The sequence below is a fragment of the Mesoplodon densirostris genome, chromosome 7, assembly GCF_025265405.1.
Source record: "Mesoplodon densirostris isolate mMesDen1 chromosome 7, mMesDen1 primary haplotype, whole genome shotgun sequence".
NCBI lineage: Eukaryota > Metazoa > Chordata > Mammalia > Artiodactyla > Ziphiidae > Mesoplodon > Mesoplodon densirostris.
This window is the reverse complement of record NC_082667.1, coordinates 17,521,569-17,539,987: the sequence shown is the minus strand read 5'-3', so window position 1 is coordinate 17,539,987 and position 18,419 is coordinate 17,521,569. Positions and strand designations below refer to the sequence as shown.

General features: G+C 39.9%; 1 protein-coding gene across 2 annotated transcripts in view; it reads left to right on the top strand.

Moving 5' to 3' along the window:
• TTC17 (tetratricopeptide repeat domain 17) overlaps positions 1-18,419 on the top strand; it is a 154,656-nt gene that overhangs the window by 106,559 nt on the left and 29,678 nt on the right. For both annotated transcript variants that reach the window (XM_060104675.1, XM_060104674.1), the window contains exons 18-22: positions 2,665-2,924; positions 3,406-3,559; positions 7,951-8,071; positions 9,964-10,123; positions 11,272-11,355. In XM_060104675.1, the coding sequence (XP_059960658.1) occupies positions 2,665-2,924; positions 3,406-3,559; positions 7,951-8,071; positions 9,964-10,123; positions 11,272-11,355 (779 nt within the window). The remainder of the gene's footprint in view (positions 1-2,664; positions 2,925-3,405; positions 3,560-7,950; positions 8,072-9,963; positions 10,124-11,271; positions 11,356-18,419) is intronic.

Sequence of the window (18,419 nt, the reverse complement as noted above, 5' to 3'; positions counted from 1 at the left end):
CTCTTTGCAACTAAAAAACATGAATGCTTTCTAGATAGTAGTAGTTACTGAATGGAAATAAGGCTTCCACACACAGCATCCCTATGCAGCTCTAACTATACACTGGGGAGATAGTTACGTGCTGTCTACCTTTGACCAAAAGCCACTTTTCTTTAAACCCGTATTCTTGGCTATAGCCAAATCTATCAAAAATCCCCTTCTGTCTCAGGACCAGGTGCAAGGAACCCCATGGCCATAGGAGAAAGAAGGAGAAGAAGCTAAAATAACATGAGGAGTACTTAGGGACAGCTCTGTTGCTACAAGTCAGTTGCCAAGCAATTCTAATTAAGTTCCTGTTTGGGATCCCTGTAGCAATCCTTTTCAGCTGCTTTCCTGGATTAGCTACTGAGAAGTTTGTAAATCACGTAGTATGCCAGACACTATACTGAAAACACGGTGCCTGCTTTTCTGTTTGCTTACCTTTCATCTGGGTTGACAGTACTTTAACATGACACTTTTTAGAGTTTAAAAAGTCTTGAATTTCCAGCAGGACAGGGCAAAAAGAGGAACAGCAGATCCTCAAGGATCTCACAAAGCAAAGTATTCCTGAGTTCCCATTAATTGATTCTACAGCTATTTGTCCCTGCTGTGTGCCAGGTGCAATGTGGGACATTTGGAATATAGTAGCAAACAAGATAGAAACTAAAAATAAAAACTCTTTGTCCACCCTACATTTATACTACTGGCCACATAATTTTGGCAAGTAACCAACCATTTTTATCTAAATACCCTAAAGAAAAAGACTTTACAAACCCCTATTTTACTTTATTCTTGTTTCAGAACATTAATGACAATATTAAGCAACAGAATCTAGCAGATTGGTTCAGAAAACCTAAAAGAAACTTACTTGAAAGGGCAACAGTACATTCTGTAGTCACCTGTTAACAAATGGAAGAACCTTATAGCTTTTTCAAGAATGACGAGATTTCTTGCAGTACTCTCAGCCTGGCAACGACCTTCCCACATTCTGGAATAGAAAGTGGGATAGGATATAGAGATGCCACCAGAGAGCTAAGGGTGATGTGCAGACCTTCTGTGAGAGGGGCTCAAAGCTTTAAGTTGTTTTTAACCATGGTAATCAGCCATCTTTCTTACCCCAAGCCTCCTCAGAAACTAAAACTATGCATTTCTAAAATGAGTTACTCACTATGGCTATAGGTCTGGTGATATGGTTATGAGATTCCTGACGTTGGCCTTATTAATGCCATGTTCTAAATCACTGAACGAGCCAGAATTACCAATTGAAGATTATTGGGATAACGTAGACTGGCATTTTGTGAACAATCAACCCCAAGCTCTCAGGTTGTCCAGTGGGTACCTATTACAAAAGGAGGCATTCCATTTTGTTGTTTGTTTTTGTACCCTGGACACTTCCAAAAAGGATTGAAGATAACTTTCACAGAACACACAATATAACATTGAGCCATTAATTCAAAATAGCAAAAGTTAAATAGTAAAGAATTTTTTTTAAGAAAAGAAGGCATTCTATTAAGAAACTTAGACTAATTTTGCCTTAAGCTTTCTAGGTAAGCATAGAGAGGAACTTGTAAGGTTGTGTAACCTGCAGTGTATAATAATGGAAACATATTGACTTCTCAGGAGAGAGAATTTTTACTAGGCCATTGCACTGAGAAACATCCATGAGAGTCTTTATATAAGAAACGTGAGCAACGTAATAAATATCTTGATAACCATTTTAGAAAAAAATTACACTAGTATATTGCTATTTCTTATATTACCCATTAGTGAAAACGGGAGCCTTCATGCGGAATTAGGATAATTTTCCACTAAACAAATCATTGTTCAGTTAAGGCAGACTGTACAGTCTGAACAGCTATGATATTTCATATGCTATTTGAATAAAGCTTGAAGAATCCTATATATATATTAAATAATATTTCATAATAAACTTCATCTTTGCCATCTCTGTCTCATGTCTAGAGCAAGTTGGGGTTTTTCCCCCAAAAAATACACATATAAAATAGCCATCTTCAGGACTTCCCTGGTGGCGCATTGATTAAGAATCTGCCTGCCAACGCAGGGGACACGGGTACGAGCCCTGGTCCGGGAAGACCCCACATGCTGCGGAGCAGCTTAGCCCATGCGCCACAACTACTGAGCCTGCACTCTAGAGCCCACGAGCCACAACTGCTGAGCCCATGTGCCACAACTACTGAAGCCCGTGCACCTAGAGCCTGTGCTCTGCAACAAGGGAAGCCACCTCAACGAGAAGCCCGCGCACCACAACGAAGAGTAGCCCCCGCTCACTGCAACTAGAGAAAGCCTGCGTGCAGCAACAAAGACCCAACACAGCCCAAATAAATAAATTTATTTTAAAAATAATTTTAAAAAATAAAATGGCCATCTTCATGCTCACTAGTGACATAATCTATGACCTCCCGCCATCTAGCTGCTGCCATTGTGCTCAGCCAGGTTTTTTACAAAAGCTTGATGACAAAGATATTATATTATGAATTTTGAAGACGTTGAATGGTATTTTTATGAAGATGGACTATAGAAGTGCCTCTAAACAGAGCCAGAACTTTTCTCAGAAAGCATGGTTGGAGTCCCTCAAGTACTTGAGTAATTGTAATTTTTAATAACATGCTGGCACTTGAATTGCAGGTACAGTGGTTGAGGAAAGCAATGGTTCTGATGAGATGGAGAATTCAGATGAAACAAAAATGTCAGAAGAGATTTTAGCTTTGGTGGATGAATTTCAACAGGCATGGCCTCTGGAAGGCTTTGGGGGAGCACTAGAGATGAAAGGACGGCGTCTGGACTTACAGGGGATACGAGTACTGAAGAAAGGTCCCCAGGATGGAGTGGCCAGAAGCTCTTGCTATGGAGACTGCAGAAGTGAAGATGATGAAGCAACAGAGTGGGTAAGTGTTTGCTAACTCAATTCTTATCAACTTGTAGCCCAGGTCTTTGGAGGTGTGGGAGGTGCTCCTAGTTTGCAAAGTGTAAGGGTTCTGTTGGGTGTGTGGCTCTACTTTATTCCACGCTCCAGTCAGCCTTCACATGGGAATTGTACTGCCAGAAGCATTTCATGTTACTTAGGTATTGCTGGCTCTTCCAGGAGGCAAAGGAAGTGGGATGGGTGTGAAACCACACTCAAAGCCTGCAGACTTGGGAACAGCCCAGTTCAGACATCTTACTTTTCAGTTTCCTCTATACCCTTCAAGGCTAGGTTATTTTGTTTATTTCACTAAACATTTTTCATCTAGAACTTTAAGAATTAAACGGAAGGAAAGAAATTAACCCTAGCACAAGACTGATTATTCTTAAAGCCACCAATACCCACAGCCATGGACAGAAGTGATAACTGGTCTCATTTGTCCCTAACATGTTTTCGTTTCCCAGATCACATTCCAAGTCAAACGTGTAAAGAAACCCAAAGGAGATCATAAGAAAGCTCCTGGGAAAAAGGTAGAATCAAATCAGGCAGAAAATGTACATCATAACCAAGCAAACCTGGAGATCACTGGCCCAAAGGTGGCATCTCCTGGGCCACAAGGTAAATTTGAATATTTAATATGCCAGTTTCTTCTTTCAGATTTCACTGTCTCAGTTCTCACAAAGGGTGTGTTTGCAGCTTGAAGTAGATCAGATGAGAACGTAATTGAACCAAGTGAGCAAGAGATCAGTCATCAATAATAAAAAGTTTTGTTTGACATATACTTGATTTTTTTTTACCATTGGCCATTTGACTTACAATCTTACCATCTTGAACTTAAATATCCTATTAATTCCTAACAGTCTAGTTTAATATGTAAAACTGTGCGTTTGAGACAGACTCCCTGGCTTCACACACCAGTTTTGCCATTTAGTTCTCTGTGCCTCATTTTCCTTATCTATAAAACGGCGATAATTGCATCTGTCTTATAGGGTGGTTATGAGTATTATATGAGTTTATACATGTAAAGTGCTTTAAATGAACCGGGCACATAGGACTCAATAAGTATTAACTATTTAGTAACATTTTTTTATGTCAGATGTCTCTTTAAGTATTGGATAAATGCTTTGGAACTACTCCCCAGAAAAAAAAAAATGCATTTACATCAAAATGTGGCATGTACTTTCAGGGTTCATAGTTGTCCTGAAGTCTGTCTTTGGACTCCAGGTTCAGGGCCATTGCCATGAGTCCAGTTGACTTTCTTTTCCAGCAATGAAATAGTGGTGATAGAATTTCTTTTTTTAAAAGAAGTCTCCTTTTTTAAAAGGATATTTTCACTGTCCTAGACTTCAAAAATTCAAGGTAAGTTCATGAAAATGTGTCTTATTTAAGTTGTATTTACCAAAGCTGAAAGCAAAGGATACGTAATAGAATGTAAAGAATGAGGTCAACTTGGCTAAATCCCAGAATGATCTGTGATTTGAGAAGAATACGAAGGACACCAAAAAGGATACTTTGTCATGACTAGAGTTGAAAGTATGAAGTAGCTTTACTGTTTAAGAAAAATAGCATGTGCTAACATGTTATGGAAAGAAAGCAACACTTCCTCTAATAGGTCCGTCTGCAGTAGCAAGGAAAAAGATATTCAAACTATAAAACATGATTATAGCAATGAAACCTCCAATGGATTAAGTAGTAAATGTAATAAAATCATAAAAGAGGAAAATTCAAATGGATATTTATATACTTTTAAGGTGAAAAAGGACTTTCTAAAGCAGAGAGAAAAATAAAATAATTCTGGCATCAGAAAACACTACAAAATAGAAAGACAAAGGATTGAAACAAAGTATTTTTACAGAATGTTTATATATATTTACAGAATATATGATAAGCAAAGGATATCAACATCATTTTAAGAGCATCTACAAATTGATAGAAAAAATACAGCATTTCAATAAAATATGTACAAAGTACATAGGCAATTCACCAAATACACATACACACTCACACATACACACACACACACACACAGCCACTAAACGTGATAAAATGTTCAGCCTCACTAGCAATCAAGGAAGTGCAAACATAAAATGTGATATGCCATTTTTGCTTGTCAAATTATTTGTGTAATACACAGTGAGAGTTAATAAAATGAATTTTGGGATAGTTTGACTAGATGTATCAGAAAATTTTTTAAAATGCCAACAGTTCTAGTAATTTACCCTAAATAAATTATCTTACAAGTGTGAAAAATACAAGTACAGAGATTGATCATCGTGCTGCTTATCATAATAAAAATTTGAAAAATACCTAAATGATGATAGTTGCCTAAATAAATGACAGCATGTTCTTGCCGTGTACTGTGCAGCCAAGATGTTTATAATTTAGTAGGTGAACAAACACAGTTTATAGAATAGCATATATAGAGAATACTTCAATTTTTGTAAAATAGTAAATATACTATATTTTGACTATTGTTTTTCACATTTCAGTATCTCTGAACTTGAGATCATCTTACAATTGATAGTATCTTAAATAATAATTGGCAACATTTTTCTTTATTAAATCATGTAAAATAATGTGTACCTTACAGTTTATGACATCTTAGATTTGATGAAATATGCTAAAATAAACAAGCACATAGAAACAAGTATAGAAGAGAATACACTAAAATGTCATAAATGATCATCTCTGGGTGCTGATAAGGCTGCAGGTGATTTTCTGTTTTCTTCTACATTCTTTCCCATTTTCTAAATATTTCATAATAAGCCTATATTACTTTAACAAACAAAAACTAAAAATTTCTTGTAAAAGTGAAAATTAAAGCTCAGGGTGGTTGAGATGATAGGAGAGCACTTAGACAATTTTAAATGGATTCAAGGAGGTGGGTCTGGGTAGGGCACTGAATATACTTGCAAATGAGATCATGGAACGAAAGCGTCACTGTCACTAAAGTGAAAAGTTCTAAAGCAAGAGAAGACTGGAGAGGTTCAGTATCTCAGTTTTCAAATAAGTATGGATTCTGTCCACTACCAAGTGATAAGGAGTTTGTGATAAGTCTGACAAAGTTCTAAAGCAAATTATTAAACCAGTACTTTGTGAGCCCATGGGGGAAGAGTAGGGATCATTAAGGGCCATTGTAGATTTTCTAAGAATTAATAAAATTAATAATGCATAACTAATTCATTTCCTACTTTGGTGAGGGCTTGTAGACTGGAAGGCCAGGAAAGTGTCATAGACATAATGTAACTAGATTAAAGCAAAGCATTTAACAGAGTGTCTTATGATATCCTTGTGAACAAGGTGGAGAGTGGTGCGCTCAAAGGCTCCCCAGTGCCTGCAGCATAAAGACCAAACTTTCTAGTGTGGCACACAACCCAGCCTTTCTCTCCCCTTCAGTACCATTCTCTGAACCAACCCTGCTCTTGTTTTACCTCCTTGTCTTTGCACATGCTGTTCCCTCTGCCCGGAATGCCCTTCTGCCACCTCAGCGGTGCTAAAATGTCACTCATCTTTACACTTCAAACTCCAATGCCATCTCTTCCTTGGTACCTTCAGGCAGCATTAGTTGCTGTCTCCTCTATGCAGCTGTTCTGTACCTTCACTCTAGCACTTAACCCTATTGTGTTCTAATAATTTGTTTGTTTACCTTTCTCAGTAGACTGTGAGCTCAAGGGCAGGCCCTTTTATTATTCCTCTCTGTATCCCTAGTGTCTTAACACAGTTCCCAGTCTCTTATAACGGATGCTCAATAAACATTTTTCAAGTGAATTTCTTAAACATAAAAGAAAAATAAGCTTTATTGTGAAACCTGTTCAATTCTTTAACTTATTAATTTAAACAGGGTTCATTTGAAACTCTTCCAAATTGTTTTCTTCTATTCTATTAAAATCTAAATCTAAAGCCCTGCCTGTGTCTTAAACAGTTTTCTATTGTTGGTAAATTCCTACAGTATAAAAAGAGCTATACAGAACCGAAGTTCTCCTTCCTGTCCATTCCAATCGAATTTCTTCAGAAGAATCCTTCCCAGATAGGACTTAATTCTGCTCTTTTCTTGGGGACTTGATTTAAGTAAAGGGCCTACATAGATAGTACCTTTGAAGGGTACCATAAACAGAGCTTTAAAAGCCCAGTAAAGCTTTAAATAACATGATTGGGAATGTGCACGTTAGAGTCAAACAGACCTGGATCTGAATCCCATTTCTGCCACCTAGTAGCCAGGTGACCCTGGGCAAGTCACTTGATTTCTCTGAGCCTCTGTTTTCTCATCTGAGAAATGAGGATTAAAATCTGCCTCATGAGGTTACAGATATAAAGCCCTTAGCACAGGACCTGAACACATGGTAAGTGCTCTGGAAATAAATGATAACCTTTCATTATCATCATTATTCTCTATCCTACTGCTTTTCTTTACAGCAGGGGTTCTCTACCAGGAGTGACTTCGCCCTCCCAGGGAACATTTGACAGTATCTGGAGACATTTTTGGTTGTCGTATATCAGGGAGGGTGCTGCTGACATCTGTTGGGTAGAGGCCAGGGATGCTACCACACATCCTCCAGTGCACAGGACAGCTCTCACAATGTCAATAGTACCAGCTTAAGAAACCCTGCTTTAGAGATATATGTTTCTCCTGACTTAGAGTTGTCTCTATAAAATCAAAATGTATTGATTTTGAATAGAAAGCAATAGAAAGGTAAAAATTAAGTTTGGTAAAATGTTAACATTGAACAGTATTTTGACCCTTATCTCAGTCTTAAATCCAGTGAAGGGCACATTTATTTTTACTTCATCATCTGTTTTTGAAAACAAGGCTTTACTCAAAGATGATTGTTATTCCCATAGCTGTGAATGACAAGATTTTAGTTAGTTCTCTAGGTGGTAGAAATTCTAGACTAAAAGAATGACTGGCACCTCCAATACACCAATCTGGATGCAGTAATCACCAGGGCATAAGACACTATACGTTCTGTTCCTTTGCAGTCGGGTCGATTGATGACATACTTTCCTTCCAGGAAAAAAGCGTGACTACCAGAGTCTGGGATGGCCCAGCCCGGATGAGTGCCTCAAACTCCGCTGGGTAGAGCTGACGGCCATCGTGAGTACCTGGCTTGCAGTTTCTTCAAAAAACATTGAGTGAGTATCTTAAACCTCTCCCTCCTTTATGGCATTTGTGCCCAGTGATCCCAATGGGCCCCAGCTGACCTCATGGCTGCCCTTCTTTGTCAACAGCTACTAGAAGAGTCATCCTCTCTAGGGTTGGTGGTTCAGAGGATACCACAGTTGGACTCAGCCCATTGTACTGAAACAGTCGATGTGCCCCCTTCTCAGTGCCTTCACCCATACTTTCTAAGCTATCTAGAAGTCACAGCTAACTTACTTAGTTTGAATTAAAGACTGCATCTCTCTCAATCAAAGCACAAAACCTCCCTGACATCGTGTGCTTACAAAGGGAGCCAGAGCAAATCCAGATTTACAAGCACCTACCGGGACACAGGCAAGCAAGGTTGCCTCTCTTACAGCTGCTTTTTCCTCCCTGGATGCTCAGTCTCTTTTGTTGGCCCCTTTTCTACCTTTTAAGCATTGGAGTTCCCCAAGACTTACCACTAAGCCCTCTTATTTTACAATCACTCCTAGTCAGACTGCTCTACTCCCAGAACTTTTGAATATTTTTCAAAACCACCTGCTTTTCTTCATCCCTATTGTGGCCTCCTTAAACCAGAGTACCGTCATCTCCACTTAGATTCATTCAGTAGCCTCCTAGCTGGTCCTCTTGGTTTATTCATTCTTGCATCTCTTCAGTCCATTCTGTCCACAGTACTCAGCATTATTCCTCAAATATAAGTCAAATAATTCTTAAAATACTCTAATAACTTATAAATATCGCTGTTCACAGTGGCCCACAGAGCCCTTCATGATTTGCTCCCTGCATGTCTTTCCATCTTCAGCTCTGCCCTCCCCGTTCCCTCCCTTCACATGTGGTATCTCCTTTGCCTGTGCTGGTGTTCTCAGCGCCTTCTCCCTTCCTGGTTAATTCATACTCCTCCTTCTGGTCTCCACTTAAATCTCTTCCGCAGGAAGTCCTTCATTAACCACCTCCTTCCTCCATCAGCATGGAGGAAATATATACCCTCCTGTAGTAAACTGACATTGCACTGTGTTTTTATCTTTTACAACTCATCACATCTGTAATAACTGACTATCACAAGACTATGAGCATCATAACTGTGGGAACTGGGTATGTTTTGTTAATTATTATAACCCTGATATCGGACATGTAATAGGCTGTGAATAAAGAATGAATGAATGAATGTTTGCATAATATGTGTTAAACTTTTTAAGTAGCTATAACAAAATTCGGCAGTGCCAATTTGCCACCTCAGTATATATGATATATATATGATAGGGTATAACATTTAGCCTGTCTGTAGCAGGAAAATGACCCCTTTGGAACCATGAAGGGAAGTACTTATATCTTATACATAGATACGGTGAATAGCTGGATCTGTATAACATTTACTCTCTAAACTTCAGGTAACTTTTTCTGTGGGGACAAGTGTGCTTCTGTGTATAGAGCGAAAGTGAAAGATAGGAACCACCTGTGGGTATTTATCACTATCTGTACCCTGGAAGAAGTCCTAGAAGAGGTGGCTTAAAGCCTCCCCAGTGAGAAAAAGTGGCCAAGCAGCAGTAAGGAAATCAGACATCACGGTGCATAGAAAGGAGGCAGCTTGGGGAGACTGAGAAAATACTGAGTTCAAGACTCAGATCCCAACACTGCTGCTTTGACCCGGGGTACGATGTCTATTCATACATTCAACAGATGGTCATTACCAGGCACTGGAGTCCTTGTACCTGTAAAATGAGAGATCAGACTAAATAACTTCTGAAGTGTCTTCCATTGTGAGATTCTTTGGTTCCAGACACTTCTAATAATATGTTGAAGTTATGGTCAGCTGATTATTAATACTCTTTCTCCCCACCCACTCAATTTTTCCATGGCTAAGGTGGTCCTCTCCATTTTTCAGCATCACAGAACACATAGACTTTGTCACTCCAATACAGCAGCCAGCGATGGAACCTGTTTGCAATGGCAATCTCCCCACGAGCATGCACACCCTGGACCACTTGCAGGGGGTTTCCAACCGAGCCAGCCTACATTACACGGGCGAGAGCCAGTTAACAGAGGTGAGTGCTCGGCTTTATTCAGCCTCTCTGTAGTTTTTAGCCCCACAGTCATGATGCAACTGAGAGCAGAAAGCACAAGCAGCCAGGCCATATTTTTTTGCCTATTTTCAGATGGCTGTCATCTAGGTGGCTTTAGGCCAAGCCTAATTTCTTTCAGGCCCTGTGACTGAGCTTGTGCTTATTTTTATGACCAGGAAATTTTAATTCTGGTTTATTCCTCGAGGTGGGTAGCATTCTGCTTGCCATCAGACAGAGGCTCTTCGTGAGAAATATTTGGGGCAGTTAATCCTCCTACCGACATTCTTAAGAAGGAAGGGAAAGAGGACAGACCCAGCATATACCTAGAAGAATAATTGGAAAACATGCCACAGTAGAGGCATGTTAAAGAAGTAGAGGATTTGTTAAATAAGTTTTGGTATAGATGTGAGACAGTATACAATGAGAGCCATTAAGAAAGATGTAGTAGAAATATATGTATTGGCATGAAGAAATTTTTAGAATATATTATGTGAAAATGTAGGTGATAGTTTACAGTGTGATCCCATGGTATACAGTCCGTGAGAGAAATAATATATGTGTACATAGAAAAATATCTGAAAGATACATAAGAGATATCAACAGTGGTTGTGTCTGGGTGGCAGGATTACAAGTGCTTTTTTTTTTTTTTTTTTTTTGCGGTATGCGGGCCTCTCACTGTTGTGGCCTCCCCCGTTGCGGAGCACAGGCTCCGGACGCGCAGGCTCAGTGGCCATGGCTCACGGGCCCAGCCGCTCCGCGGCATATGGGATCCTCCCAGACCGGGGCACGAACCCGTATCCCCTGCATCGGCAGGCGGACTCTCAACCACTTGCGCCACCAGGGAGGCCCCTACAAGTGCTTTTTATTGTCTTTATTCACTCTGTATTCTATAGTACTATAATGAATGTGTTTTACATGTCCATAATTCTTGTTAAGTGAGGGAAGGCTGAAGGGATGGTAAAATGGCCTTCAGTGTATCTTCCACAAAACGCTTTGCCAACAGGACCGCAGCAGGTAACCCAGAGAAGCAGTCTGCACCTGTGGTAACGCGCCCAACTCAGCGTCAGCAGTGTCACCAGACCTCAGCTCATTTTCATTCCTCTAATCTACCATCTTCCTCCCTACACCAGGTATTGCAAAATCTTGGCAAAGACCAATATCCACAACAGTCACTTGAACAAATTGGCACCCGAATTGCCAAAGTTTTGGAAAAGGTAAGTCACTCTGTAGGAAAGCTCTAAACGATTGCCCACTTTCTAACTTTTCCAGATTATTTGCCACTATGTGGCTCTAACCTGTTCTGTTAGTTACTTAATACTTGGTACCGAAGGGATGACGTGAAATGTTTCAATCACTTTTCCATTACTTTTTCCATCAATCGGTTAGTATTCTTTTTTGCTGCTTTGTTTACCTTCTGTGCTTAAACTTTACATGGTCAGTTTTCTCTGTTTTGGTTCGGCGTGGATATATTCAGGTGATGCTACTGTGAACTATGGAATCTAGGTATGGGAAATAAGTCAAGTGTTCCTTTTTTGGTGATAAAGAATATTTGGTATTTTGGATGGTGGGTGGGAATCGCATCTTGAAATATCTTTTTTTCTTTGAAATCATGAAAAATATTTGCAAAACTATGTTTTCATACAGCCTACAGAAAATATAATTAAGAGTCTCTAAGACTGTTCACTTGCCTCTGTGTGATATTTGTATAAAAAGGAAGTTTTTAAATTTTAATTTAATTATTTTATGGTTAAGAATCTCTCCACTTTATTATTATAATGATATTGAAGAGGTAACATAAAGTAGTGATTAAAAGGGTCAACTCCACTTCTAGTAGGTAGGGATAGGATAATCGCATCAGTTTAAAAGAGAGGAAGTGGAAGGCACTCAGCAATCACTATTCCATAGGTATTCTGAAATTCATCTGGCCATATGTCACCGGTTCCCCCAGTTCCAGAGTAGGATATATTCCTTTTTTATTTATTTATTTATTTATTTATTTATTTATTGCTGCTTTGGGTCTTCATTGCTGTGAGAGGTTTTCTCTAGTTACGGCGAGTGGGGGCTACTCTTCATTGCAGTGCACAGTCTTCTCATTGCGGTGGCTTCTCTTGTTGCAGAGCACGGGCTCTAGGCACGCAGGCTTCAGTAGTTGTGATTCGTGGGCTCTAGAGCGCAGGCTAGTAGTTGTGGCGCACAGGCTTAGTTGCTCCGCGGCGTGTGGGATCTTCCCAGACCAGGGCTCTAACCTGTGTCCCCTGCATTGGCAGGCAGATTCTTAACCACTGCACCACCAAGGAAGCCCAAGGATATATTCCTTGAATAGGGCCTGTTTTGGTTCCCTGGGGTTGGTTTCCTAATCTGTTTCTCAGCTTTCAGCTCTTCTCTCTGAGCTGTCTTTCCTTTTCCTTAGGAGTGTCCTGTATTTGTAGCTGAATAACTTACTCAGCCTGCTGCCTGTCTCTATCCCTGGCACAACTTCATAGAAAAACTTTGTGGACTTTCAAATTATAAGCCATCCCATCAGACAAAAGCCACACCCACAGATCTCTTCAAGAAGGCCCCTGTCTCCTTTGAACATGAGTCCAGGACACAATACCTTTAAGATTCTTAGATACCTTTGGTCTAACGGAGAGTCTCTGAGGCTTAAATCTAGACTCACATCTTTCTGAGGTGGTAGTAACAAAAAGTATCTTTCTGCCGTGCTTTTGATTTGATCTTAATCCTGAGGCCATAGTTTTACTGGTAGCACCTGGATTTGACTTTTTGTCTGAACCTTGTGCTGACTAGAGAAGCTGGCAATTGAGAAAGTTTCATTTTCTAACCCTGCAAGTCCCAGGTTGGAAGCATTTTCTCTAAATTCTGCTTGAAAACTGCACAGTTCCTTGTTTAGGTCTCCTCTCTCTTTTAATACCTAAAAAAATTATAGGTGATTTTTAAAAAAACATTTGTCACTTTCAGCGCTCTTCCTAGAGGTCTTCCTAGCCAGATCCACAGCTTTGTTAGGTATTTTCCTATATTCCAAGATACAGCCTCACTATTTGTTTTATCAATAGATTATAATGCTGCTTCTCCAGGGTCCAGTAACAGTATCCCCAGTGCTCTTCCAACCTTCATTAATGGTCTTGTTGCTGCTCCTTCGGCTAGTGTCCTCAACCCGTTCCCCAGACTTATGTCACATGCTTTAAGTTTCTGTTGTGGCCACACTCCGTTCTTGATGCCAAATACTATTTTCAGTTATCTTTTTGCCTAATAAATCATGCCAGGATTTACTGGCTTAAAACAAAACTATTATTTGCTCAAGATTCTACAACCTGAGCTGGACCGTCTTCTGATCTGATTTGGAATCATTCATGGAACTATAGACATGTGGAGACCCAACTGGGGCTGGCTGCCAAAGAAGGCTGGAGCGATTGGAATAGCTGGGACACAGTTGGATATCGTCTCTCTCCAAGTAGTCTCTCTAGCAGAGAAGCTGGACCTTTTTACCTGGTGACTCGGGGCTCCAAGAGGGTGAAAGCAGGGCCTCCCTGGTGGCGCAGTGGTTAAGAGTCCGCCTGCCGATGCAGGGGATACGGGTTCGTGCCCCGGTCTGGGAGGATCCCATATGCCGCGGAGCGGCTGGGCCCGTGAGCCATGGCCGCTGGGCCTGCGCATCCGGAGCCTGTGCTCCGCAACGGGGGAGGCCACAACAGTGAGAGGCCCGCGTACCGCAAAAAAAAAAAAAAAAAAAAAAAAAAAAAAAAGAGGGTGAAAGCAGAAGCTTAGAGTCCATGCACAGAGGTGGAACAGCACCACTTTCACCCCTTCACTCTGTCAAAGCAAAGTCCCAGGGCAGGGGAAATATCCTCCACCTACTGGCAGTGCAAAGACTATGGCCTATCTTTTATCCACCGCAGTGCCTTTAAAAGGAGCAACAATAAAACTGACAGCTTCTCAATGGAAATGATGGAAACTAGAAGCCAATGTAATGACATCTTTAAAGTACTAAAGAAGAAAACTGCAAGCCTAAAATTCTATAACAGCAAAAATACTATTCAAAAATTAAGGTGAAATAAAAATGTGTTTAAACTGATAAAATTCAGAGACTTTGGCATCAATAGGCCTGCACTGAAATAAAAATTAAAGGGAGTTCTTAGAAAAATGATCCCATATAGAAATATGGACATGCCAGAGGGAAAGAAGAACACTGGAAAGAAAATATAAATGAAGAGTAATTGTACAAAATGATAACTGTACTGCCCTGAGGAGCTTCACCTTTATATATAACTGAAATTCATGGTAACAGTAACATAAATGATGAGAGGGAAATAAATGGAGTTTAAAAGTTCTAAGGTTTAGTTGGTATCGGCCAAGTAGTAAAAGAAATAATTTGCATTGGACTGTAATAAGTGAGAATGTATGTTTTAAGCTCTAGGCTAACTACTAAAAATGGTTTTAAAATATAATTCAGTGGAAGGAAAATGGAGTAATGTGAAACATTTGACTAATCCAAAGAAAACTGTGAAAGGTAAAGTCACATAAAAATAGAACACAAATAGTAAAATAGTAAATAAAGTATATCAGTAGTTAACTACAAAAAAGATTTATAATTTAAGCATTTTGTATAGAATGGATTTTTTTAAATCCAACTATATGCTGCTTATAAGAGAAATTCTTCAAATATTAGGATACAGAAGGGTTGAAAGTACAAAGATGGAAAATAATATACCATGCAAACAATAAAAAAAGCAGATATAGCTACACTCTTTTAAAAAAAAAACTTTGAAGCAAGAAACATTATGAGAGTTAGAAGGGCTAAAATGAAAAAGATTGATGATACAAATGTTCAAGATGATACGGAGAAACCAGAACTCTGATACATTGCTGGTGAGAGTATAAAATGGTACAGTCATTTTGGAAGACAGTCTGGTAGTCTATGAAAAAGTTAAGCATATATGACCCAGTAATTTTACTGCTAGGTATTTATCAAAGAGATATGAAAACTATGTCCACAAAATACTTGTTAAAAAATGTTCACAGCAGATTTATTCGTAACAGCCAAAAATATGGAAACAGATGCCCATCAGTAGAAGAAGGGATAAACAGTGTTATATTTATACACTGGATACTATTCTGCAAGAAGGACCCTATATCCATATTGATGAATCTCAAAAATATTATGCTAATAAAAGTCGTTGGACACAAAAAAAGTGTATAGTGTATGATCCCAACTATATGAAATTCTAGAACAGGCAAAACTAACCTATGGTGATAGAAATCAGAACAGTGATTGCTTTGTGGGGGGAAGCAGTTGACTGGGAAGCAACTTGAAAGGACTTTCTGGAGTGTTGGAAGTTTTCTGTGTCTTTAAGCAATAGTCAAAACGGAATGTTATACCTAAGGTCTGAGCATTTCTCTGTATTTAAATTATATCTTGAATTTTTTAATGAAGTTTAGATAACGGTTTTAGACCACAAGAAACTGAAAGATAAATATTATCAACAGACTTGCATTAAAAATCACTAAAGGGATTTTTTCAGGCAGAAGGAAAACTATTCCAGGTAGAAACTCAGAAATACAAGAAAGAGCGAAGAGCAACATAAAGAGAAAATATTAGAGTATATGTAAATGAGTATGACAATACAAAATAATAAGTAGTGTCTTCTGAGGTTACAGTTCATGACAACAGCAATACAAAAGGCAGAAAGGAATTGCATTGATCACCGTAGATGGTCTCAGGTCCAGTTAGACATTTCACACTCATGTAATTGGCCTCACTTAGCGTGGGCTTCACCCAGAAGGATAAGGGGCTAGGACACTACAGCAGCATCAGGCATATACCTCCAGAATGAGCACTCACTTAGGCCAGGGACCATTCTCTGCCCACCCGTCTTTCCTGCCAAGTGACTGTTCACGTGCTTGGGAGCAAATCAAATGATTAAATGTGGGAACTACCCTGGCTTAGATGCTCCAAGTTCCATATGAGATCCAGTATCTTTTGTAATAATCATATGGGCATAGAGTGCTAGAAAGGGACATGGCTAGCTACAAGAACCGTAGCACTTAGAGGCTCCAAGCTTTCTACCTGGTGTTTATAGTTTTTTCCCAGTCTTATCAGTCCAGATACAGTTTACCAACCAAGGCCATTTTTACTGTAAGCTGTCTTGCCTAGTGACAGCTAACATTCCCCCTTTATTAGGTCTTCAGGGAAATAGGGCTAGAAGGTAATCCAACATCAGTTTCCATTGTAGGCTCACAGACTGACCTCCATGACCTTGAGTTATTAACTTTAGTACAGTAGTTCTCAGACTTTAGGGTACACCACAGTCACCTGGAGGACTTGTTAAAACAGATTGCTAGGCTTCTATGACAGGACTTACTGATTTAGTAGGTCTAGGGCCGGGCTTGAGAATTTACATTTCTAATAAGTTCACAGCTGATACTGAGTGATGCTGCTGATCTGAGGACCACACTTAGAAAATGGCAGTGATAACAAAACGGAAGCACCCCTTTCCCATTTACCTTTCAGAAAAGAGCAAGGATCTCCATATCCTCTCTGCTTCAACTTTTAAAATACTCAGTCATTATCCTGTATCATTTCTTGAAAAGCCCATCTGTAGTTGTCTCTTTAGGGAGTTTTTAGTTTGCATTACCATAATTATCACTAAGTGTCAGCAGATGACATTGGTCAGACTCCATTTTAGGGTTAAATCATTATGCACTATCAGAACCCTCAGAAAGCTGCCCAGGTTGCAGCTGAGGTTACTCTCCACACGTGGTAGCCTCTGCAGAGGTCTCACCTCTGGCCCCAGATGCACACCATGCTGCCACCATTGCCCCCGCAACCGGTTTGTATGCCAGGTTGCCACGTTGTCCTGTTTGACCTTGTGGGCTAGTGCAGAAATAGTTCTCCCATTTTTGTCTCCCCAGGTCTTCAGGTGGTGGCTTGTGGGCACTACTTTGTGCTGGTTAGATCTACAGCCAACCCAACTTCCGTCAGAGCCAAGCTGCTCCACCTCCTTTTCTGATCCAGACCTAGTTACAAACATGGAGTCTTAAGCTCATGTGCTTGTCTCCTCCCCGCCCCCTGTCAGGCATCAGTGCCTACTTTGGCTCAAATGCATCAACTACACCAAGGCAATATCATTCTTGCCAGTCAGCCCATTTGCAACTAGGTTTCTGGTCAGCTCCATTTCATGGACAGAGGGGCATTTTCTCTCGGCATAAGTTTATCTCCAGCTTTCATCCATTCCTACAAGGGGAAGCTTTATCCACTGTCACACAATGTCAAGCTTCTGCCATCAGACTGGGAAAGTTGGCCCCCACTGAGGCTTCAGTCTTATCAGCATCTTCCTCTCCATTCCCTTTGTGTCCTGGTGCCTTGGCCATATTGAACCAAGGATATGAAAGTCTGTTTCATTGCTGCTGCTGCTCTGCAGTGCCCACTGTTTGTGGTTTTAAGACCAGCTCGATAGAAATTTCATACTTGCACACCTCAGTAGGGCACCTGTCTTGCCTTCACTCAGGAGGATATAGAACAGGACATACAGCAGGCCAGCAGGGCAGCTTTTCATGTATTTCTCCAGGAGTCCCCATAGCTCTCTGGCAGCAGTCTTGGGGACTGTTCTCTGCTCCAACCCTCCCAATTGACAGCTCAGGGATAAGGGATCGAGACCACATGGATGAGTGTGGGAACCACCCTTGCCTGGAAGTCTCAAGTCCCATGTAAGAACCAGTGCCTCTTTAACAGTCCTATGGGCCTAGAGCCCAAGAGTTCCAGCAAGGGACAAGAAATGTCACACTGGGGAAAGCTCAACGCTTTCTACCAGATCATCACAGTCCTCTGGCAGTTTACAGTCAGATCATCTTTACCATAAACAATGTTGCCTAGTAATGTGGGTGACATTCTACCTTTATTATGTTTCCAGGGCAACTTAGCTGAAAAGTTAACATGAGATTAATTTCCCAGGAATACACATAGACAAAGTGTTAGTCTTTAACATTTCAGGAAAGTAATAAAATTAAAGTAATAATTTATATTTTTTGTCTGTAATAATTCAAAGATGTGTGTTATACTTTTAGGCTAACCACTAAAAGAACAGTTAAAGAAAGTATAATTAAGGGAAAATGGAATAATAAAAAACATTTGATTAATTCATAAAGGAGGCAAGGAAGACAAAGGATTATAAAACAGGTGGGTGAAATAGAATACAAATAGTAAGATGATAGTGATAAACCCAATATATCAGTAATCACAATAAATATAAAAGGACTAGGTACCCCAATTAGAATGCTAACA